The following is a 26,064-nucleotide window of genomic DNA, read 5'->3' as shown; positions in this document are numbered from 1 at the left end:
ATTGATTACAGAATGTCCTATTTTCTGAGTATTTGGAGCCTGTCAACCTGACACAATCCAGCAGTGCTGCTGAGCAAGGATCACTGATTGTGCCACATACTAGCTGTGTGACCTTGGCAAGCTTCCTAATTTTCCTATGCCTCAGTTTCCCCATCAGTAAAATTGGGATATTAATGGTTCCCGCCTCATAGGATGCTTGTGAGGATTACATGAGCTAATACATAGCAGAGTATCTAGCACACGGGATGTGTTTATTAACTGTAGTTCATCATTAGGGGCATTTTACTCTGAATATTCTTAGACTAAATAGGGGTTGTGGTTTGGGTTTATTTGTCCTTTTTTCCTTCCAGAATGCTTCTCAAATGCTTTTCGCCATTTCCAAGAGCAGTACTTCCAAGAGGAAGAGAAAAGCTGTAGAGAACTGGGCGTGGGAGGCACTGAAGCACCCACCCCAGGGCCATTTCTGGTTTGGGGATCTGGGAATGGCTGATATTATCTTCCTTGTTGATTTCTGGGGAGGTGTGGGGATGAGAAAAGAGAGGAGGGAAAGGTGCTGTGAAAGGCGGAGATAGAGCCCTGAGCCAGGGCGGGAGGGAGCTGTATGTGGGAGGGAGGAGGACTGGGGCAGGTTGGGCCAGTCTTCATCTGAAGGAAAGTGACAGTCACTCGTGCAATCTCCATAGTATTAGGGCGGCATTTGCAGGATTTGGAGAAGACATATGTAAGGCTGGTTTTTAAAAAGCGGGCCTCCAACTCAGTCAAGGGTCAAAGCAGAGTCTGTATTTTTATTTTTATTTTTTTTGACAATGAAGTAAATTCTCAATCTTTTTAACAGATAAAAAATATTAAGGCTTTTAAAAACATCCAGATAGCTTTTGTGTTGGGCCTCATGTGAGATGTTTCTGCTCTGTCTTGTGCTCCTTACAGCCGCATCTTCCTGCAGTATCTGACAACATCAATGAGGTGACATTTCATGCAAAAGACTATGATCGGATCCTGGCCGTCATATCAAGAGAAGGAGAAAAAATTCCTGTAAGTTAGCTTGCTTCACATTTCATTATTAGGATTTTTGTAAAAACTTTGGTTGAGTGAATGCAATTAGCTTATGGGGGCGGTGGGGGGGGGCGGGATGAGGAGAGAAGGGGTAATATAGCCCTGGCTTTGTTACAGACTAGTTTGGATAAACCATTTAACATCTTTGAGACTCATTTTGCCCTCTATACTGTGGAAATTTTATACTAAGTAATCTCTGTAGTTCCTTCCAGCTATAGTATTACATGATTTTACCCATGTTTTAAGTATTTTGCATAAAATATGAGACTATTTGCTTTGTGTTGAGTTACTATGATTTGTGTGTGTGACATTTGTAAAATTACCAAGTTATTATCAATTTGTAATATACTTGTAATTTCTTTTTAGTTGGATAGTCCTGTTATGGCCAAAGGTCCTGTAGAGATTTGGCTTATGGACTTGCTAAAAATGCAGATGTCATCGTTACATAATGTAATTAGATCTGCATTCTATCAGATCAGTGATTCAGGATTTCAACTCTTACCTTTCCTCAAGCACTTTCCAGCACAGGTGAGAATACACAATGTTTAAATAATGGTTAAAAGAAATGGAAATAAGTGTGGGGAGGATGCTTGGGAGGCGGCCAGCTTGATGGTGTGGAGGCTGTCATGGCTTTCTTTGAACTAGTCAGAGAGGCCTCTACCCACCCTCATCTAATCTCAGCTCACAACCACTTGTCAACCTACACCATTCTAGGCGAACCCATCCAATCCCCCCAGAAGAGGATACACAGCTTTTTCCTATCATTAGGGATATAAACTGAGACTAAAACCACTTGTGGGAAATTTCATTTGACAGATATATGTGTGTGTGCATGTGTGTATATACATACATATATATATTTGTATATAGAGATTCTTCAACTTATGATGGGGTTACATCCTGATAAACCCATTATAAGTTGAAAATATAAATTGAAAATGCATTTAATACACCTCATGTAACTGAACATCATAGCTTTGCTGAGCCTACCCTAAACATGCTCAGATCACTTACCTTAGCCTACAATTGGGCAAAATCATATAACATAAAGCCTACTTTATAATACATTGTTGAATATCTCATAATTTATTGAAGACTGTACTAAAAGTGAAAACAGAATAGTTGTACAGGTACTCAACGTATGCTTCCTAAATTGGCATAATCTTTTAAAGGACGCTTTCTCATGCAACTAACTTTCTAACAAGAGAAGATCTCAAAGAGCCTTAGGTTGGAGCAAGTGCCAATGGGTTCATTAAATTTCCATTTAAGATAAATGAAAAGTGACAATTTGTTATGTGGGTCAGAGACAGCATGAGATAGAAGGGAAAAGATATTCAGGGAAAATATAGGCAGTTTTTGTCCAAACTATATTTCTTCTCCAACTACATCTCCCAACCTGAACTCCTAATCCTGAATTAGTGCACACACAGTGGAGACACCTGAAGTGATATGAAATTATTTATCTAAACTACATAAGTACACTATAGAATCAATTTTTATTAGAGAGAATATTTTAATACAATGATTTTTTATGTTGTATAGTATCCTTGGCAAATTTAAAAATTCTCATTAGCATGATTACCATTGTGATAAAGCTTTATGAAATACTTTATTTGGTAAATTGAGACAGTAGCTCCTTCAACTAAATCAACATATTTTCCCTGTCCCAGGAAAACCCCACCCTGTGTATTCTGAAGGACAGGCTCAGTCTAATTTAGACTGAAGATTTAGCATTATATGGAGAGTTGAGAGCAAGTTCAGAACAGTGGTCAAACTGAGCAAGATATAGTAGGAAAGTTGACCAGCTTTCAGGATTTTCTTTAGTACATATATTCATTATTTTTAAAGCAGTTTTTCCAAATAACTGAAATTTATCCATTATTAAGTTAATCTAATATTATTTAAAAATTCACTTCTGCTTTCATAATAAAATATTTTTTTTTTTTTTTGGGGGGACAGAGTCTCACTTTGTTGCCCAGGCTAGAGTGAATGCTGTGGCATTAGCCTAGTTCACAGCAACCTCAAACTCCTGGGCTCAAGCGATCCTCCTGCCTCAGCCTCCTGAGTAGCTGGGACTACAGGCATGAGCCACCATGCCCGGCTAATTTTTTGTATATATTTTTAGTTGGCCAATTAATTTCTTTCTATTTTTAGTAGAGACAGGGTCTCACTCAGGCTGGTTTTGAACTCCTGACCTCCAGCGATCCTCCCGCTTCAGCCTCCCAGAGTGCTAGGATTACAGGTGTGAGCCACTGCGCCCAGCCTAAAATAGGTTTTAAAGATTATAAATGCAACAGATCCTTGCTACAAAAGTTTGGAAATTTTTTTAAAAATATAAAAGCAGAAATAATTTCTCATATTTCTACCACCTGGAAATGATGACTGTTAACATTTTAGTATATTTCTTGCTAGTCTTCTTTTTTTCTTTCTCTTTCTTTTTGCTGTTTTCTTTCTTTCTAAAATTGATATATAATAATTGTATGTGTTTCTGGGGTACATAGTAATGTCTCAATGCATATGTAGAGTGATTAGATCAGGGTAGTTAGCATATCCATCATCTCAAACATTGATCATTTCTTTGCATTGGGAGCATCAATGCCCTTCTAACTATTTGAAACTATGTGTTACTGTTAACTGTAGTGACCCTACAGAGCTATATAACACTAGAACTTACTCCTCCTATCCAGCTGTAATTTTGTGTCCTTTAACAAATCTCTCCCTATCTCCCACTTCCCCCTCCCATTCTCAGCCTCTAGTATCCTCTGTTTCACTCTTTACTTCTATGAGATTGACTATTTTTAGTTCCACATATGAGTGAGAACATGTGGTGCCTCCCAGTATTTTTTAATGTGCTTCTTATAGGCATAAAATAACACTGATGAGAATGAGCATTTTTTTTTTTAATGAAACATTCTCCAGTTTTCACCATTAAGTCTTCTGCCTTCTTAGCCTGAGTATAAAGGCATAATTTACACTGTTTTTGGTGACTCAGGATAATCATTTTAAAGAGTTGCTTTTGGATATACACTGTAGTGCAGTGGTTTTTCAGGGTCTGCTGGTCTATTTAAGTCAGACGGCCAGACACTGCTGAGCTTTTATATTTTTTTCTCCTTGCCTTTCGTACTTGGGGCCAGAATCTGCTTACACCAGCTACTTTCTCTAGGTCCCATTGCTTACTTCAGCCAGGTGCTTTCATTTATCTTTTCCTGTGGACCCCAGGACTGGCCACTGCTCTAGCAGGAAAAGTGTCAAAGTCACTGATGAGGCAGGGATAAGGAACGGGTGTTATTCTTGCTTTTCCCGCCATTGAGCCCATGCCAAACAGCGTCCACACATGGCCCATGCAGCTCCCATCCTCTGCCATATATGTGAGTCTTGTTTTGGTCCAAATGGATCTGTTGCTTGACCCCAGGGATGACCAAGAGCTTCTCAAGGCACAACTGTTTCAGTGAGGGGGTGAGGGTGGGACATGTTCAGGCCACTTTTATACTTTTATTATGTTTCCAGGGGCAGAAGTTGTAGGCCTAAGGTGGCATCCTTTCACAATTTCTTTATGCCTTCTTCAGGGTACAGGAGATACAAACTTCTCCTCTTCTCACTTTCTGTCTCTTTCTTCTGTATTTAATTTAAACATGGAAAAGTAGACATAGAGTGTGGATTATAGAGAGAGTGAGCGATCAAGAAAGACAGCATATTGTTTTTTGAAGAGCAAAGAGACCTATGGAAAACCTGCTTAAGGAAAAATACACAATAAAGTGTTCATTAATCCCATTTGTTTCTCCTGAGAAAGAAGGTATTCTTTGCATGAAGGTATCTGGTACCTTCAGGCCTGGTAGACTCAGGCCGTCCATAGAAAAAATTCCTAATCATCTTCTGTAACACACATGTAGTTCAATAAGCGGTATCCATTAATTTAATTATAGTTTATCTATCTATATCAACATAATTAAATATTAATAGTTAAAACTGTAAATGTTGGCTGGGCGCGGTGGCTCATGCCAGTAATCCTAGCACTCTGGGAGGCCAAGGTGGGCGGATTGCTTGAGGTGAGGAGTTTGAAACCAGCCTGAGCAAGAGTGAGACCCCGTCTCTACTATAAATAGAAAGAAATTAATTGGCCAACTAATATATATAGAAAAAATTAGCCGGGCATGGTGGTGCATGCCTGTAGTCCCAGCTACTCGGGAGGCTGAGGCAGGAGGATTGCTTGAGCCCAGGAGTTTGAGGTTGCTGTGAGCTAGGCTGATGCCACAGCACTCACTCTAGCCTGGGCAACAAAGCGAGACTCTGTCTCAAGACAAAAACAAAAACAAACAAAAACAAACAAACAAAAAAACTGTAAATGTTGTTACCCGCTTTAGGAGCAGAGAAATGCACGTCTCTTTTTTAGTTTAAAAGGAGGAAAATCCTGTTCACCTCATGTGAATAAGTGACCACCAAATTTTACTGCAGATGTACTTTAAATATTGGTAAATTTTTAAATGTTTTTCTGCTGGATTTGTAGGTTGGGCTTCTGGGAATTCAGATGTTGTGGACACATGATTCAGAAGAGGCTTTAAATAATGCAAAAGATGACAGAAAAATCATGCACGTGACCAATCAGAAATTTTTGGATATTCTAAATACTCTTATTAGTCAGACAACACATGACCTATCCAAGTTTGATAGAGTGAAGTTTGAAACTCTAATTACCATCCATGTACATCAGAGAGATATTTTTGATGACTTGGTAAAGTATCTATTTTTCTTAATGTAAGGTAATTTAGTGTACTAATTAATAATGAATCAAGATTACATATATTGCCTAACTTATATGAACTTCCTATCTACTTGGACCTTTTGCATGGCTGTCTCCATCTATATACCGTGTCTACAAATATCTATATTGGGTGGTTTAAACAACCATGTATGTATATTCATTTGGCACTCTGAAAGTCTGGAATCAACTAAAGTTATATGAATCAACTAATTGTTCCATAAAACCAAATAACCAGGGACGTGGTATAACGTAAGTGGGATTGGTCATGAGTTGTGATGGGCTGGTTGGGAAAGAAGCCCAGGTTGAACAGAATTAAGCTTCAGAGAACTCTCATGCTGTTTGTTTAGTTGATAGTGTGCCACAGGGCACCGGGGGCTTGATTTGGGCAAGGTTCTGTAGGGTGGGAGTGAGAGGGGTGCTATTTGAATTCCCTCTGGAAACAGGACTCTAATCAGCGGCTTTGAGCAAGGCCAAATTCTCCTAAAGCAAGGATTCTCTATTATGGGGTGTTTGATATTCCAACATCTGAGAGTCTTTAACTATCATTGCTTTATTCCACTTGATTTGATACATCTTAAAGGTACCTCTTTCCTTCATCAGAGATATATAATTCATGCAAGTTGGGCCCTGTTTTAGAGAATATGATCAGATTGCTTCAAACTTTTATCAAAAGTTCTGATCAGATAAGTTATATATTGAAGATTATTTGAAGGACATGCTGTCAGTCCATCAATTCCCCTGTGATCTAGATCCTTACTTCTCAAAGTATTATCTGCTGATCAGTTGCATTGATACCACCTGGGAGTTTGTTAGAAGAGCAGAATCTCTGGCCTCCCTCGCCCTCCCCCAAACCTATTGAATCAGAATCTGCATTTTAACAAGATTCCTAGGTGATTGACATGCATATTAAAGTTTGAGAAAAACTGCTCTAGGATTTATCTCTGGACAAAGCTAGTCATCAGAAAGATGCATATTAGATATTATTTTGGCCTTCTGCAGACTTGCTTTTACTAATTGCAATTGCCATTATACCTTGACTATCATTGAAGTCCGCCTCAAGAAACACTAGCATGGAATTCATTATTGCTTCTGCTACAAGCACACTATTGAGGATGTTGTCTAATCGTCTCTTACTGTCTCCTAAAGCTGAAGTCCCATAGACAATTTTCTTTTAAAATTAAGCGCTGAGCAAAGCTTTACTTTCCAAACAGAATGGATTTTAAAAAACCTGTACACAATGGAAACTATGAAACTATTTTCTTTTTGTCTTAATCACCATTGAACTCGTGGTCAGTTTGCATCCCAGCTAAAATGAGATCTCATGGCCAGCATATATGCATTTTATTTTTCCAAGTATAGTGGTTAGATAGCCTGATATACAGTAAGAACTCAATAAATATATTAGCTATTCTTCTTCTCTTCCTCCTCCTCTGCCAACTCCTTACCATCCTAACAGATTGTTGAAAGCAGCTAGCTGATTGTATCTCCTTGGCTGTGGGCTGTGTGTTAGAGAGTAGATTCTCTGCGGGTACAGCTGGACTATGTTGCCTGAAAGTAGCTCTTTAAAGGTGGTGAATACAAACAGTGCCTTAGGCGGGAAGCCAAAATCCTTAACTGGAGGTGGAAGCAAGGCCATAAGCAATGCAATAAACAATCAGAAAAAGCAAGACTGTAAATACGTAAGGTGTATGGAGACCTGGTCAGATGGAGACCTGAATATTGTATGGTTGCCACAGGTCTATTTTTAAGTGTTAGCTGAAAGATCTGGAAGTCGGCCTGCTGGGTTGAAGACCAGTGAAGAGAACCATTTGCCACTTTCCTGTGTTGATTCCCTGAGTAGGCATCACTGGGGTTTCTCCAGGTTTACCAGTGGAAAGTCATGAAGCAACTCAGAATGTGGGTGTGGTAGGAGAGAGTTCCTAAAAGTTCTTACCTGGCTTTATCTCCTCTAGTGGACCAGGTACCAGAGCTTGCATCCATGGCAGTGGCAGCCCAGAACCCACATGCATAAACTGGTGACCAGGCAGGTTGGTGACTTGGCTATGGTGCTGATGCAGGAGGACACATGTGCACCTGTAACCATTCACTTCACTACCAATCCATTCCTTCAGTGGCTTCCAGTTGCCATGAGAACAAATCCCAAACCCTTTCCCATGGCCTTATGAAGCCTCAACTCTCATTCTTTCTCTAGATCTCTCGACACCCCACCTATACTGAATTGAACATGACAACCAGATCTCCTGGGCCTTTGACTATAGCACTGTCTCCTCCCATACCCTCATTACACTTGTTGTTTTTTTTCCTAGGCTAATTCCTATTATTTATCCAGGTTTTAGTTTAGATTTTTTTCCTCTGAGTGTTCCTCTTAGACCCCCTGGACAAGGTTAGGCTCTCTTGCTTCATGTATTCACCAGCCATGAATATTATTGGTAGTGCTTTTCATACTTTGTTGCAATTACATGTTTCAGTGTTTCTTTTGCCCTTTTCTGTAAGCTCCAGAAGGCAGGAACCGTGTCAGTCTTTGTGCACTCAGCACAGTGTCAAGCACAAGAAGGAACTCAATAAATACTTGTTAAATGAAGGAGAATCAGTTCATGAATGAGTGAACAAAAATGCCCTTCTGCTTGTGTTTTATGCTATTGCAATTCAGTATATAACTTTTTTGTATTTCATGTTTTTAAGGTAAAAATGCATATCAGATCACTTACCGATTTTGAATGGCTAAAACAAAGTAGATTTTATTTTAAGGAAGACTTGGATCAAACTGTGGTGTCTATTACAGATGTTGATTTTGTTTACCAAAATGAATTTCTGGGATGCACTGAGCGTCTTGTTATCACTCCATTAACAGATAGGTAGGAGACCCAGTTTTTGTTATTCCATTTTGTAATTTAAAAATGTGCTTAAAATTGTTTTAAAATTGCATTTGAAATGTTAACAAAAGCACATCGCTGTTGCGTTGGGTATATGCTAGCTCATTAAAGTCAGTCTAACAAAGAAATAACTGTAGCTACTACTTAAACATACGTGCACATTAAACTTTTATGAAGTAGAAAGAAATTAAAGAATAAAAGCAGCTTGAATGTTGACTATAAGTAATTTCATAATGAAATTTAGATTGCAAGATAAAGAAAATATTCTTAAAATCATAAAGGAAGTTGTTAAAATTGCAAAGAAGGACAGTGTCTTAGAGATTATCTACTTCAGTCTTTTGGTTTTTCAGATGCAGAAATTGATACCTAAAGTATCAATTGTTGGCCAAGCCTGAATAATGAACCTGTGCCCGAACCCCTCATAGTTCTTTCCAGTATATATCACTAGGCAAGAACTGGGTCTTTTCATCTTTGTGTATCTCACAACACCCAGTTCAATATGCTGTGCATGGAAGACACTTGATAAATGTTTGTAGAATTTACTTAAATTGGGTTATGTGACATTTAGTTCTGTCATTCCTTTGAGTAGGGCTGCCTCCTTGTGGCTTATCCAGCCTCTCCCCTTTATATGCCCAGTGCCACTGAACCATACATTTGTCAGTGTTCATTGGTGTTTACACAGTAAGCTTCATGTCTCCTGAAGCTTCCCTGAGATCTTTACTACGTTTTACTTAGATCCGACAACTATAATACAACAGAATCTGGATCATGGATACAAGTAAATTCATGATATTATTCCTTATATTTCTGTAACTGAGTGAAACACCTCATTGTTAAATGAATACAACAGAATCTGGATCATGGATACAAGTAAATTCATGATATTATTCCTTATATTTCTGTAACTGAGTGAAACACCTCATTGTTAAATGATTTATTTGCAATGATGTGCTGGAGCTGACTTGTATCAGCCTGTGAGAGCAAACTATGTGCATTTTGTCCCAGTTTTGTGATGTCACATTGATAGCTTACCATTGGCCGTGGTGGAAGTATCTACACCACAGAACCTGATGAATATCAGATTGGAGAGCCAAGTGTTAAACACTGGCCAGCACAGCATTGTTTATTTGGTTCCCCTACCGACCACAATGGGAGGATAGTCTGAAGGTTTTAAGTCAAGGTGGAGGGAGGTAGAAGTTTGTGCCAAGAAATTTTTATACTGCTTTTAATGAATATGAAAGACCTCAGGCTTGTTTAGTTGTCGCTTTTATGCGGGCTACTCAAACTCTAAAATAAATAGGCCCATTCCAATCACACTGGGTTTTTGCTTGTACTGTACCATAACATGGGTCATCCGTATTCACAGTGCTTTATCTGATTAACACTTGCAGATGCTATATCACCTTAGCACAGGCCTTGGGAATGAATATGGGAGGTGCTCCAGCAGGACCTGCAGGCACTGGCAAAACAGAAACCACCAAAGACATGGGACGGTGTTTGGGAAAATACGTGGTCGTGTTCAACTGCTCAGATCAAATGGATTTCAGAGGCCTGGGAAGGATTTTCAAAGGCAAGTGTCAAACAATATTAAGTTATTTTTGGCGAATTTATTTTTATTTCCCTTCAACATTGTTTTCTGATAGAAATCTAAAGTGACATTATCCCACACACTCAACATGAGTATAGGTTGATACATGTGATATTGCCATTTTTCTAGGTTGAAAATGGCCAGATATCATAAATTTCATATAGTTCAGTGCCATTGCTAGTGATATCATCTATGCATTGAATGTGTATTGTATTTTGAAAATGGAATCAATTTATAACTGCCGAAGGGGAGGAGATAAGATCAAGATAGCAAATTGGTGACACATGTGACTTCTCTTCCTGTATTAAACCTTACTGAAATGAAGGATTTTTAAAAAGCATAGCAATGCTAGAAAATAAGAAGAGGGGTAGCCAGGAGCAGATGGGAAATTTTGAGAAAATCCTGAAAGGTAGGGAGGAGGTGATTCCAGATGGACAGAGGACATTTGAGCCTCAGGGCTCAGTCCTTGGTGGTCTTTTCTTTTTCGACCTATGTGCATTCTCTTGATGACCTCATGCAGACCCAAGCTTTAAATACCATCTGTATGACGACTCCCAGACGTGTCCTTGAAACTCTGGATTCATATGACAGTTGTCAACTTGACATCTCCACTTAAATGTCTAGTAGGTCCAAATTCATTACGTCCAAAACCAAACTCTGGATCTCCCTCCCCAGCTTTCTCCATCTCACTAAAATAGTCATTCCATTCTTCCAGGTGCTCAGACAAAAAACCAAACCAACAAACCAAAAAAACCCCAAATCAAAAAACAACTTTGACCTGTCCTTTATTCCTCTGTTTCTCTCATACTCAGATCCAATCTGTCAGCAAACACTCTTGGTTCTACCTTCAAAATACACTCCCTATCTGACCACCTCTTATCATCCCCACTGCTGTCATCTTGATTCAAGCCACCATCGCCTCTTACCTGGACCATTCAGTATGCTAATAAGCTTCCTAATTGGTGCCCCTCTGTCTGGATCCTCCATTATAGTCTCAGAACAACAGCACCGTGATCCTTCTATGTGTAAGTCAGATCCTGACACCCTTCTGTGGAAAGCTGTCTAGTGGCTTTATTCAGAGTAAAAGCCAAACTCCTTACAGTGGTCCTGTATTGTCTTACGACATCACCCCACTCCTTCCCACATCCCCCTTTACTGTCCTGACCTGTTGACTGCATCTCCTAATGCTATCCCCGCTTTCTCTGTGACAGCCACATTGACCTGCCTGAGGTTTCTCAAACATGTGAGGCTTACTCCTCCCTCACAGCCTCACACTTGGTGTTTCTTAGGTTCTTCCCCCCAGGCAGCCATCCGCTCGGCTTCCCTGATAAAGGACTAAAGGACGTTCACAGACAACATCACATTGCTTAAAATTTCTCTTTGATATGGGGTATAATACAAGTACTTTCATTTTCATTATTTCTATTAATCATTGCATTGTAGTCCTAGCCAGTACAGTAGGGAGCAACAACAACAACAACAACAAAAAACCCAAAACACAAAGATTAGAATGAAATAAATACAAAATTTTTATTATTTACAAATGAAATGGTAGACTGTAAAGAAAATTCAGCAAATCTTAGAAAAATAGTATTTAACAAGTTTACTAGAATATAAAATCAATATACACAATCAGTTTTACTTCCATAAACCACAAGGAACAGTTAGAAAACTAAAATTTTAGAAAGATACCATTTAGAACATAATTAAGGGAGTGTGGAATTGGGGCAGGGGTAAATAGACCAGCAGATTATAATAGAGAGTGCAGAAGCAGGCCAAGAACACTTGACATATGACAAAGGTGACAAATCAGTGATGAAGAGATGGTCTTTATAATAAATGGTTCTGGATCAATAAATGATTAATATTTAACAAGATAAATCAGATACCTACCTCATATCATACACAAAAAACAGTGCTTTGTAATACAAAAGTCACAAACTGTAAAGAAAAGATGGATACATTTACCTACCCTAAGGTAAAAACTTTTGTTTATCAATGAATACCAATAAGAGGGTGAACAGTCATATCAGAAATTTGGAAAAGACATTAGCAACAAATATTACGTACAAAGAGTTAGTATCCCAAATATATGACTGCTGCCTATGAATCAACGAGGGAAAGACAACCCAACAGGAAAATGAGTAAAAGCCATTTCACGAATGAAGCAAACCACATGACCAGCAGCCAATGAAATGCATATTATGAGAAGATTCCATTTTATGACCATCTGATTAACAAAAATTTCAGTGTGACATTTTTGATCATTGGCAGGGTTGGAGCAAGAGAAACACTCATCCACTGCTGGTAGGAGCATAAAAACCTTTCTGGAAACTACTTGACATTACTTTAGAAAGCACGCATGTGTGTTTTCAGCTGTCTCACCCTGATTCAGATAAACTGCACTTGTGCTTAGGGCATGTGTGAGAATGTTCACAGCAGCATTGCTTACAAGAGCCAACAGCTGGAAACAACCCTGAGTGTCCTCCTGGGGTGGTCTGCATACATAGGTGGTGAACATGGTAATTTATGTAGTATATATAAAGGAAAGAAAAAATACTTGTATGAAATTCTATATGATAATGCTGTATAGTGGCAAAAATGAGTAACTGCAAGATGCATTGACATACAGCGGTCTCATAAATATGGGGTAAAGGAAGCAAGTCTCACAAAAATATGTACAGTATCATTAAATTTATTTGAAATTCAAAAATAGGTAAAAATAAAAATAAATTATTTAGGTATGTATACATAGTAAAAAAAAGCAAGAAAATGATTGTTGCAAAGTTTAGTTTAGCTGCTCCTCCCTCTGGGAGGGAGGCGGGAGGGGGGAGGATGTGGTTGGGGAGAAATACACTAAAAATTCTCTGTATTAAACATCATGAGTTCACTCTTCCAGCCCTTCCTTTAAATGGGATGTGAGAATGTCTCTGTAGTACCTGCCATGAGACTGCACACCTAGCTCTTATCTTTATTTATTGGATTTTGGAATTATTTATATATAAAATTATATAGTCTTTATGTGACTATGTCTCCATTTAGGAAGGTAGAAAAAATAAAAGCTACAGACTGGGGGAAGATATTTTAACACAGCTGACAAAAGATTAATATCCAGTATTTTGAAAAGATTCTTTTGAAATCATTAAGAAACACAAAATAAAATAATAATGAGATATCATTCTCACTCCTGCCAGATTGGCAAAAGCAGGAAAGTCTAAGACCACTGTTGGTGAGGATGTGCAAAAACTGTAACTCTTAGTACTACTGTGTGTGTAAATTGGTAGAACTGCTTCAGAGAACAGGTGGCAACAGCTGGTGAACGTGAAGATACGCGTACTCTTTGACCCAGTGTCTCCACTCCTCACACATATTGCAGGAAGACATGAGCAAGAATGCTGCATTGCTATTGCAAATTGTTGGGAACAACCCAAATATCCATTGTGGGTAGGATGAATTTTTAAACTGGTATGTTTATACAATGTAATACTATTCAATACAGTTAGAGCTACATGTATCAGCATGGATAAGTCTCAGAAAAATAATATTGAGCAAAAAAAATAAAATTGCAGAAGGACATGTATAGTATTTTATATAGATAGATACCTATACATTTGAACAAGCAAAGTAAATAGTGTTTGTGAATACCTGCATAAGAGCAATAGTTTAAAAGCATGCATAGGTACCATTGACATAAAATTCGGGACAGAAGTTACCTATAGAGAAGGAGAAGGAAGGAGTATAGATCCCAGAGAGGGACATCCATGAACTTGAACTGTCATTCTAATATTCTATTCTTTAGAATGAAATTGGAAGCAAAATGTTAAGATTTGGTAAGTGGGTACATGTTTGTTCATTATATTGCCCTTTATGGTTACCTGTATGCTGAAACTTTTCTGAACCCCAGGAACCATTTTTTAATTAAGCAGAAGGGTTCTTCTATGGATCACTCCTGACCTGAAAGTTGGGGATGGTGGAGATCAGCAGAATGGAGCACAGGGTGGCCTTGGAATGCCAGAGTTATAGCAGAAGACACAGAAAAAGAAAAGGAAGTGGCATTCTCTAGCATTTTTACTCCATATAAAAGGTGTAACACAGCTCTCTCAAGTGGGAGTCTGGACAAAGATCGACCCAAGTTGGGGGCTGGTGCCAGCGAGGAAGGGCAAGGAAGTGGGTCAGACTGCAACCCCATGCCCAGAGGGAAGTCTCCTGCCCTCCCCACCCCTTCTTTCGCACCACCAGAGGCTATATGCAGGCTTCAGACAGGAATTTACATTTGGGAAGAGGAAATACACTCTGCAAAACCATTGTGCAGAGTTAACAAAGCCTCATAAAATATTTGAAGGACGTGGGGAGGCACCCAAAACAGTAAAGAGATCTACTGACCATAAATTAACAGAAGAAACAGAAAAAAACCATAAAATTAATAGCTACAGAGATTCAAGAATATCACATTTAACCAATTAAAGAAAAACAGACTATCATGAGAAAATAACAGTTGGAATTCTTGGAAATTGAAAATGTAAATTAATAAAAAAAAAACAACTCTCTTGAGTCGGAATATTTAGCCCAGAGAATACATTGCAAAAAGACAAAGAGATGGAAAGTTTGACAGAAAAACTTAAGAGAGATGGGGATATATGAGTGTGTATATGTATATATATATATAATCTGTATAATGGCAGTTCCCAAAGAAGAGAGAAAGATTGAGGGTGGGGGCAAGCATTTTGAACACTGAAGGTAATGAAGGTTTTTTCATCCTTAGAAATTAAACAGGAGCAATGTTCACAATATCCAGGTCTTTCTTCCTGCTGGGTTATATAAGAAATAAAAATTCCTCTGTCTCACTTTGCATCCTGACTATCTGGGAGTCATGAGCGATTCTTTCTTATTGTATGATTTTTTTAGATTTTTCTCTCTCTGTCCCTCCCTCCCTCCTTCCAATGTGTGATTTTTTGAGTAGCAAATATAGCTTGACAGAAGATAAAATAACAATATTTTAATGATAATAATAGCCATTGTTTATTGAGCACTTAGTATGTGTAAGGTGGGGGCTAAATGTTTTATATACTGTATCGAACAGCATACCTCATGCTATTCTGCACTAACACACAATCCCCACATCTTCATTTCTATCTCATTGCAATCAAAACGGAACAGAGAGATCTGACCCAGACCAAGCATTCCTTATTTTGTCAGTTTCCCCAAACATGATGGCTCCATCCACCCCCATCCCCACTGAAGGTGGCATTTTCAGTCTGGGCCAAATTTTGTCACCCTTCAGCATCCCTGGGTATCTATACTTTTATTTTGGCAGTGTACTATTTTCATAGTTTGGTGATGATATACAAATAATTAAACTTCTCTTTATCACTGGAATTAAATATGTCATTATAAACAGCCAGATATGAAAGTTTATATAAACTATGTTTCAATGTATAATTGTTTGGGAGCACTTTGGAGAAATGATTGCTATCAAGAAGGAATGTGATAGAGTAAAACTTCACAAATTAACTGTTTTTCATGCCAGGTCTTGCACAGTCAGGTTCCTGGGGCTGTTTTGATGAGTTTAACAGAATTGAATTGCCTGTACTGTCAGTGGCTGCGCAACAAATTTATATTGTTTTGACAGCAAGAAAAGAGAGAAAAAAACAGTTCATTTTCTCTGATGGTGATTGTGTTGATTTAAATCCAGAATTTGGAATCTTCTTAACAATGGTGAGAACATAGGCTTTAAATGCAATTCAACTAGTTTAATTGTTACAGACTTAAAGAAAGCGTTTATTAGTGGGTAAATGATTGACTATCTGGGAGTCATGAGCGATTCTTTCTTATTGTATGATTTTTTTTAGATTTTTCTCTCTCTGTCCCTCCCTCCCTCCTTCCAATGTGTGATTTTTTGAGTAGCAAATATAGCTTGACAGAAGATAAAATAACAATATTTTAATGATAATAATAGCCATTGTTTATTGAGCACTTAGTATGTGTAAGGTGGGGGCTAAATGTTTTTTTTTTTTTTTTTTGAGACAGAGTCTCGCTTTGTTGCCCGGGCTAGAGTGAGTGCCATGGCGTCAGCCTAGCTCACAGCAACCTCAAACTCCTGGGCTCGAGTGATCCTTCTGCCTCAGCCTCCCGGGTAGCTGGGACTACAGGCATGTGCCACCATGCCCGGCTAATTTTTTATATATATATCAGTTGGCCAATTAATTTCTTTCTATTTATAGTAGAGACGGGGTCTCGCTCAGGCTGGTTTTGAACTCCTGACCTTGAGCAATCCGCCCGCCTCGGCCTCCCAAGAGCTAGGATTACAGGCGTGAGCCACAGCGCCCGGCCTAAATGTTTTATATACTGTATCGAACAGCATACCTCATGCTATTCTGCACTAACACACAATCCCCACATCTTAATTGCTTCAAAGCACAAAAATTTATTTCTCCCCCTTGCCGCATGTCCACTGTGTGTTAACTGGGGTAGGGGCAGGATGGCCAGGCTGGGTTACATGTCATTATTCTGGTACTCGGGCTGACATGGTAGCTACTGTCTCAATCATTGCTGGATGCTGTAGCAGAGGGAAAATAGAACATGAAGAATTGTGCTCTGGTCCTTAGAGTTTCTTTCCAGAAGTGACACAAGTAACAAGTCATTGGCCAAAGCAAGTGTCATGGCCACACGTAACTTCAAGGGGGTGGGGAAGTACATAGTCCTGTCAGGTAGCTGGAAGGAGGAAGAACCTGAACTACCTGGTCAGTAACACTAATGATTCTCACATGTCCATTATCTCATCTTTTAGCTCTGATAGCCTCTGAGGCGGATATTCTGTAGTTGAGCTACCTGAGGCTCAGGGAGACTTAAAAGCTTGCTCAACTCACACAACCAGGAAGAGAAAGAGGTTATTGTCTCTCTAACATCAAAACCTGACTGCTTAACCTCTATACTTGTTTTTTCTCTGACACTGACTAAAAGAGAATGACTTAAAATTCCAAAATAATTTAACAAGCTCCTATACCAAAGAACTGCAACAAATTCAGTTACCATATGATTAAGGGCAGAGCTTTGAGATTCAGTATTGCAAAGATAGCAAACCAAGGGCATGAATAAACAGAAGTTTCTATGAGTTAGGGCAATGAAGTTCATGTTGAACCAGTTTTAACATTTTTATGTGTTATCTGTAAAGTTAAATCTCCAATTTGCAAGATAACACAAAGTACTCTGAGTTTCAAATGTCCCAGTGGACAAAGATAAATTATAGGAAGCAAAATCAAAAATGTTTCTGACAAACTTTATTGTAGGGAAACATCCATTCATGCAGTTAGGGGAAAATAATAATAATAATAATGATAATAATAATCCAGAAGTGATTGGTTATAACTCAGGAAATGGGATGAAGAAATTTGCTCAGTGTGAAGCCATGGCCTAGAAGAATTTGTAAGAAGTTTAACATTCTCCCTGGATTAAGAATAATATTAGAAATAGCAACTAGATATTGCACTAAGCTGTGAATAACTGAGACACAAAAAAATCATAGCTTAACATATGAGGGTTTATTCTCTAAAGATCCTCCTCTGGTTCCGTTCCATCACTCATTCCATCTTCAGGGTCACCTTATGAGCCAGGATACTACAGAAAGATTCTCTATTTTGGTGCATCCTATTGATTGAGTCAACTTCCTTCAAAGAAACGTCAATGATATTTCATGCAATGTGTCCCTTTGCATTGCACTGTGTAGAATTTAAGCATACCAGCTGCAAGGCAGGCTGGGAAATGTAGTTTTTAATGTGGATGGCGATGTCCCCAGCTTGCAGCTTGGGTTCTGTGGCTAAGGAAAGAGGAGTATTGAGAGGCAACCAGCAGTCTCTGTGTTTCCAACACCTACCAAAGTATCTGGCCTATTAACAGTGCCCAGTAAATGTCCGTGGCACTGAAGGTTTCTCAGTGAACTTGCATAAAATAACTGACCCCGATTTGCCTTGCTTGTCTTTGAACTTCCAACCTTTCCTTTGGGACTTTTGGATCAGACCTATCGTAGGAGGCCTTAGCTTCCTTTCCACCTCTACTTTTTTCTTTTTCAGTATTTTTTGTGTCATTCCCTTTTTATTTCCCTTCACCATGGGTTTTTGTCATCCAAAGAACTCTATGACTGCAAAGAATAATTGAAGAGATGAAATAAAAAATGCCTGAGTAGGCTGATCAGTATAAAATCTTGAGGGTTTTTTTTCCTCTTTTCAATCAATAACATACTTTAGACCATAATTATCTAGGTATTTATCCTGTTTTCTCTTCTATGCTCTCATTTTCTTTTCTATTTTTTTTAAACCAGTAGACATGCAGATGCTTAATTTTTGCTCCACAAAAATTGTATATGTGCCTTTATTAATATAATGAAAGTAGAAACTATAAAAGGGAATGATGTGGATGGTCCAATACACGTTTTTGAGAAAACAAGGACATTTTATGAAGCTAATAGTTTTCAATACCGCCTGAACTAATGGTTTTAAATCTATTTGTATTGAGGAAATGAATATTGTATCAACAATTAAAAATTTAAAATATTTTAATTTATTATTTATTATTATTTAATTTTAATATATTTTAATTTTTAGAACCCTGGATATGCTGGCCGCCAGGAACTACCAGAAAACTTAAAAATCCTGTTTAGAACTGTTGCTATGATGGTTCCTGACAGACAGGTATGCACCAGGATTTAAAAGCATAAAATAGTTTATATTCTTTACTGTTTTTCACTAAAGTTGTTGGAAAAAAAATCTTACTATATTAATTTTCAGATCATTATGAGAGTTAAACTTGCAAGCTGTGGTTTTCTTGAAAATGTTATCTTGGCTCAAAAATTTTATGTTCTTTACAAACTCTGTGAAGAGCAACTTACTAAACAGGTAACTTTATGTATTTATTTTTACCCTGGCTAAAGAATTTGTTCTTTCATTTTGAAATTTTACCTTGATAAACACTAATCAGTGAGTTAAGGAAAAAATTCTCATTGACTCTTTTCTAAAATGTATTTGTAAGTAATTTGACCTATTGGTTATGTATTTTAAAAACCTTTTTATTCTGAAATAACTGTAGATTCACAGGAAGTTGCAAAGAAATATACAAGGAGATGTAGACCTTTCACATTGCCTCCCCCCATGTTGACATCTTGTAACTGTAGTACAATAACTAAACCAGAAAATTGACACTGGAACGATCCATAGAGTTCATTAAGGTTTCACCACTTATATATACATGCACACGTGTATGTATGTATGTGTGTGTGTATAGTCCTATGGAATTATGTGGATGTGTAGATTCATGTAATCACCACTATAGGCAAGATACAGAACTGGTTCATCACCACAAGTTTCCTTCATGCCAGCCCTGTATAGCCACACCCACCTTTATCCCTAATCTCCAACCTGCTGTGGCCACTAAACTTTCACCCATCTCTATAATTTTATTTCAAGAATGTTATATAAATGGAATCATATATATAGTATGTAACCTGTTGGTTATACATTTAAAATCTATTGTGTTTTGCTCACACTGTATTATTCTCAAAAGAGACTTAACGTGTGAATACTATATCATATACTTGGCTTTTCCAATGGAATGATCATTTGTCAGGCAAAAGAAAGGCGGGAGAATTGAGCTAATAAAACTTTGCCGCTCAGCCACTCCAAAACTCTGGTATATAAAGTGTCAGACTACCTTATGTGTAGAGTGAGCCTACATTTAGTTTTTCAATTAAATAATGTTTTTGCCCTCTTTTCCCATTTTAGGTTCATTATGACTTTGGGTTGAGAAATATTCTATCTGTATTGAGGACACTTGGATCGCAAAAAAGAGCCAGACCAGAAGATAGTGAATTAAGCACTGTCATGAGAGGACTAAGAGATATGAACCTTTCTAAATTGGTACCTTTCTTCTCTGAATTCACTTCTCTTCCAAAATTTTGACGTGGTTTCTTTCTATCCAACTGACAAGTGGGAGTTGGCTCATGTTGAGCTGTGAGCACTAATAATTGCAGGGATATTGGGTGTGCGAAGCTGCCACTATGCTTCCAAAAGGTGGCAAAAAACCCTATGACCCTGTATGACCAATAACGGCTGGAAGTGCCTCCTTTTTTTTTTTTTTTTTTTTCTTTGAGACAGTCTCGCTCTGTTGCCCAGGGCTGGAGTGCAGTGGCGTCATAGCTCACTGCAACCTCAAAACTCCTGGGCTCAAGTGATCCTCCTGCCTAGGCCTCACAAAGTGCTGGAATTACAGGAGTGAGCCACCATGCCTAGCCAAGTGCCTCCTCTTATCCCTTGTGTACAATAAAACAGGTCATCAGTGGGTTTCAGCTCCAAAATTCAACCGAGTTCTCTACCATTATTCATAATCTGACACACACTCTAAACATGAAAGTCTGGATTCACAGGGAAGCATGAAAACGTTTTGCTTTCTTTGTATACGACTAGCTTATCTCAGCTATGTCTCTCGCAAAACACCACCATTCCTATTTTCCAAAGTTGTACCGAAACTTAGCTGTGGAAGTTGTGAGAGTTCTCTCACAGCTCTTGTGTTTGTCACAGGTACAGCCAGGTGGTTTGGAGCTGGCTGATGGATAGGTTCACACGGTGTTTGTTCTGTTCAGGGCTTCTACGGGCCTCATCTTGTGCCCATGCCCTGGGTGTACAAGGCTGAGGAAGAAATGGCTCTTAGGAATCTCACATTCTAGTTACACAAACAAGTAACCCATCTGTAGAGTTCATTACTGTTATATTACAAAGCCTTTTCAGGCGTGTTGTCTTGTTTGAGCCTCACAGCAACTCTGGGATACGGATGGCTAGTTTGCTTATTGTTATTTTACTTATGGAGGAACTAGACTCAAGGGGTTGGAGGGCTCCCCCGTAATCACACTCAGCTGAGAAGCTGGAACAAAAGCCTGGAAGACTTTCTGACACCAAATCCTCTGCTCCCTCCAGTACACCTCACTGCCTCCCTTAGATAATTTTATTCTTGAAACTCCTAGATAAGTATTCAAGAAAGCATCAGGGAATGCTTTCTAGAGAATAAGGAGATATCAGAAGGGGTCAGAGGCTGGGAATGGGGCAATCTATGTATTAAAGACATAGCAGATAAGGATTGGAGTCAGTTTACCCAAATCTACTGCTTATAAGAAAGGCTGAGAACACTGCCCTCATGGAGTTTCCCAGCCAATGTTGGATGAAGCCATGCAATTTTCTTTTTTTACCAATTAAAAAAAATAAAATATGAATTCTCTAGTCTCATGAGATTGGGACTATAAATTGCTATTTGTAAGGTTAATGCACATGCTGGTTTGTGAGATGCAGAACATTCATATGGTCAAGTAATGAGATCAGACCTTGGTGTGGTATATTGAGGCTGGATTGTAGAAGATGTTGAATGCCAGGGAACTTTGGATACAATGTAGATTTGGTGGAAGTGCTCAGGAGAAAGTACTAGAGGATGTAAGACAGATTAGGAGAGTGATAAATGATTCTCTGGGCATGAAGTGATAAGCACTATGCAGATCCTAGCTAGTTGATAAATGTTTGTTGACAGAATGAGTGAGTGTATGTTAACCTATGCCACCTTAGGTTGATGAAGACGAACCCCTATTCCTCAGCTTGATCAATGACCTGTTTCCAGGGCTGCAGCTGGATAGCAGTACCTACGTGGAACTGCAAGCTGCAGTAGCCAACCAGGTTCAGCTAGAAGGTTTGATTAACCATCCACCCTGGAACCTCAAACTTGTGCAGGTAAAGACATTTTCATCTTTTGTCAGTATAACAGTAAGTGTATGTTAAAGATCTCCATCTGAATAGAAAAACTCATGCTATTAGTCTTGCTTGATGTAAATGCTGAAACTAAATTGAAACACCACATATGTACCTCATTGCAAAAAGAGTCCTCAGGGGTGTGTTTTTGTCTTAGAGGGGTAGTTGGATTTACCCTGCTTCATGGTAATCAAGAAATAACCTGTTACTTACAGCTGGTGAGAAGGTTGGGATAGGATGGTAGGATATAAAAACCCTGTGAGATGGAACAAACGTAACTGGCTTCTTGCACCCATTTGGCAGTATTGCCCACAGCTGGGTGCCTTAGTGGGGCACAGAGCCTGAGGACTCTGGGAGTGCTACTTTGCTCCTGCTTCCTGTGTGGACATGCCATATCCCTCACCTACGCTGAAACTTGAATCCTTTGCCTGTGTCTGTTAGTGTCTTTTTGTCCATCACATTTCATCCTTGTGATAACCACCCAACAACTTTATCAGCAGGATCAAGAACCTGTAGCAGAGTCGCAGGATTAAATCTCTATGGGCTCGATGCTTTCAGAGTATTTTCCAGGGCTTTTTGGAAATGAAGGAGCCGAAATTGTGGAGAGTGTTAAAAACTGTGTTTGAAAAATAGCAATTCTTATTTTAAGTTGCTGTTCTTGCCAGATTATAAGATGTGCAAGTATATGAGACATATGTCCAAACCTTACAAAGAAATAGGCACATGGGGAAAAGTTTAAATATTTTCCATCTGTGTATTGAAAACCATTTTAAGTATTTTTTTAAAAAAAATTAAGGGGAAATATGTTATGTGTGTTATGCTTACAACATAGCAAATACTAAAATCCTGGTCATCTCAATGGGTGGGGACTAGAATTTTGCGTTCTTTGTGTATGTCAATAATATTGCTCTTGCATATAATGTCATCGCCAGTGCCGCTATTGCTTTTAAACTCTGGGTTACAAAGTAATACATTTTTATCCAAAATGTTAGGAGAAAAACTCAGATTCTACCTCTGAACATCTGCGAGGCATTTGACTCCTTATTTTTGTTAAGATAGTGATCATGAGACTTACGGAATTGACTCTTTGTGAAAATAAGACACAAAACTATAAACAGGACCTAAGGCCACCCCAGGCAAGGTTTAAGTCTCTCACCCCTACACTTAAAGAATAAACTGTGTTCTAACTGCCACAAAGTTTTTCTTTTTCTCTAGCAGCTAAGTAAGCACTGGCCTGGAGATAAGCAATGTTGAAACAATTGCAGCTCACTGACCACCAGATGCTGACCACCTGACACCTGCCCCTCCCCCACCATTCCACAGGCCATAACCATAGCTTTGATAAGACAAGAGACTGATTTCAGTAACTTTCTCTTGTTAAGAGACCATCAGCCATGGACTGACTGGTCCTGCGGGTTTACAGAGGCACTTGAGTGCCCTCGTGTCCCTGTTTCACCTTTTGGTGCCTAACCGTAATGCATTTAAGTGTTAAGTCTCCACTCCAAAGTGAAAATGAATCACATGTAACATGCATGTTTGCTTATTCACGAAGGTGCACATCTCACCTTCGTGAATATTCATAGCCCCTCCTACCTGTCGAATATGTATACTTGGCAACCGGTTCAGCACAAATTCCTGTTCCACCCTCCACTCCCTTCAAGAAGTGCCTGCTTTTCCTTCTTCGCCAGAGGCTGTGCTTCCCAACCTGTCAGGATGGCCAGCCAGCAGGCTGTGACCCTTTGTGAGAAAGAAAGCTCTCTTCTCCAAATTGAGGGATTTCAGGATTTTTTTGTTGAGATTTTTTTTTTGTTAAGGAAACGGCAGACAGGATGTTGTAACAGCACTGTCCATGCTGTTAGTGTGTCTCTTTGAATCCCCTCTGCCGTATCTGTGTGTCTCCCCGCTGGCTTGTGTGTGCTGATGGTGGAAGGAGGACTGCAGGCAGGCACCAAAAGCGGGCAGTGCCCAGGAGTTTACTCCCCACCCCCTGAAACCTACCTGCTCCTTAGTGCAGGACTGACAGGTGATGGGGTAGGAAAGCCAAGCTCCCCTGGTTCCAACAAACACTGAGACTCTTATGTTACAGAGTTTCCCACAGGATCAGGCTTAGGCCTGCCGGACTCTACCCCATGGCCAAGAACTGTAGAACTGCAGCAGTCCCCAGCCTTTTTAGCACCAGGAACTGTTTTCATGGACAATTTTTCCATGGAATGGGGGTCAGGGGATGGTTTCGGGATGATTCGAGCGCATTACATTTAACGTACACTTCATTCTGTTACTATTACATTGTAATATATAATGAAATAATTATACTCAAACTCACCATAGGTTGGGGACCCCTGCTCTACAGGACTTTGTCCTCAGTCATACCTCGCTTAGCGTCTTCCCATTCCTCTCCTGCGTTCCCACTCCCTTGTTGGTTTCTCCTGGGAGCACGCCTGAATGCATCACTTGCACAGGCATCCTCATTCCAGATGCGCTTCAGGGGAACCGGAAGCCCGCGTGAAACGGCTCTTCATTGCGATGCTCTGCGTTGTTGCTTCCCACCACGAGGGGGCGATGTCACCACATTGGATGCAGAGAAAGTCCTGGTGTGGAACAACTGCTGGCTACATATCAGCAAACCAGAATCACCGGGAATAGTCGTTTGAGAGACACAAACTGAATCCTGAGTCAATTATTTTCACCATGTAATTCAAGTTCCACATTGTCATCACTTTCTCACTTATCTCATTTTGCAATGTGCTAATTTGCTATATGCATCTAGCAAAACACAGAACATTTTCACAACTTTTAAATAGTGAAATCGTTACTTTAATGAAGAGCTTATTTAAAGCCTTTTAAATTTCAGCTAACTACTATGAGTGTCAGCCAGAGACTCATAAATTACATTTTTCAATTTATTGTTTAACTGCGTAGTTATATGAGACATCTCTGGTACGGCACGGCTTGATGACTCTTGGGCCCAGCGGTTCTGGGAAGACCACTGTGATAACGATTCTGATGAAGGCGCAAACGGAATGTGGACGGCCCCACAGAGAGATGCGAATGAATCCAAAAGCCATCACTGCGCCTCAGATGTTTGGCAGACTGGACACTGCTACCAATGACTGGACGGATGGGATTTTTTCTACTCTGTGGAGGAAAACATTAAAAGCTAAAAAAGGTTCATACAAACCTTCCTCTGTGGTCATTTTTTTTTCCTGCTCATTTATTAATAAGACAATATCTGTTTCATTTTCTGTTTTAATTATTTGCAGATGAAAAGTGATTCTCTGTTCTAATTATTTGCAGGTGAAAACATTTTCCTCATTTTAGATGGCCCTGTGGATGCCATTTGGATTGAGAACTTAAATTCCGTGTTGGACGACAATAAAACTCTCACTTTAGCAAATGGGGATCGCATTCCCATGGCGCCCAGCTGTAAGCTTCTGTTTGAAGTCCACAATATTGAGAATGCCTCTCCTGCCACGGTTTCTAGGATGGGCATGGTCTACATCAGCAGCTCTGCTCTCAGCTGGAGGCCAATATTGCAGGTGGGGAAGAGGGACTGATGCACCACTCAGTGTCTCTCCCTGTTTCACTTTCTTAATAAACAGAGATTCTGTTTCTTTGCTGCAGGCCTGGTTGAAGAAACGCACTGTGCAGGAAGCTCCTGTATTCCTGAATCTATATGATAAAATTTTTGAAGATGCATACACATATATGAAACTAAACCTCAATCCCAAAATGCAGCTCTTAGAGTGCAACTATATTATGCAAGTAAGATCTTTTTTTTTGTACATTCACTACTTAGATTTTGAGATTTTTTTTTCCCACTCTGTTGCAGTTTACGGGCATCTGAAATAGAAAATTGGTTTCCATAGAAATCTTTTTATAATAAAGCTACGAAATCTCTGAGAAGTTTGAGTCCTATTAAAGATTATATTAATGATCTTACTGTCCTCTTTTATTATTTTCACCTCCCAGAGGCTGTTGTTTGGGGAAGAGGAATGAACTCTTTCTCACTATCAAGTT

The 26,064-nt window shown here is 39.1% G+C and overlaps 1 protein-coding gene across 1 annotated transcript in view; it reads left to right on the top strand.

Moving 5' to 3' along the window:
• DNAH8 (dynein axonemal heavy chain 8) overlaps positions 1-26,064 on the top strand; it is a 285,679-nt gene that overhangs the window by 124,858 nt on the left and 134,757 nt on the right. Inside the window, exons 39-51 of the mRNA XM_076003387.1 lie at positions 928-1,032; positions 1,420-1,581; positions 5,558-5,782; positions 8,495-8,667; positions 10,077-10,255; positions 15,801-15,988; positions 18,871-18,957; positions 19,054-19,161; positions 20,044-20,178; positions 21,868-22,029; positions 24,967-25,213; positions 25,342-25,583; positions 25,669-25,809. Coding sequence (XP_075859502.1) covers positions 928-1,032; positions 1,420-1,581; positions 5,558-5,782; positions 8,495-8,667; positions 10,077-10,255; positions 15,801-15,988; positions 18,871-18,957; positions 19,054-19,161; positions 20,044-20,178; positions 21,868-22,029; positions 24,967-25,213; positions 25,342-25,583; positions 25,669-25,809 — 2,154 coding nt within the window. The remainder of the gene's footprint in view (positions 1-927; positions 1,033-1,419; positions 1,582-5,557; positions 5,783-8,494; positions 8,668-10,076; positions 10,256-15,800; positions 15,989-18,870; positions 18,958-19,053; positions 19,162-20,043; positions 20,179-21,867; positions 22,030-24,966; positions 25,214-25,341; positions 25,584-25,668; positions 25,810-26,064) is intronic.

This window comes from Microcebus murinus, chromosome 5, assembly GCF_040939455.1.
Source record: "Microcebus murinus isolate Inina chromosome 5, M.murinus_Inina_mat1.0, whole genome shotgun sequence".
Classification (NCBI taxonomy): Eukaryota; Metazoa; Chordata; class Mammalia; order Primates; family Cheirogaleidae; genus Microcebus; species Microcebus murinus.
The sequence above is the reverse complement of the archived record's forward strand: the minus strand, read 5'-3'. Positions and strand labels throughout refer to the sequence as shown.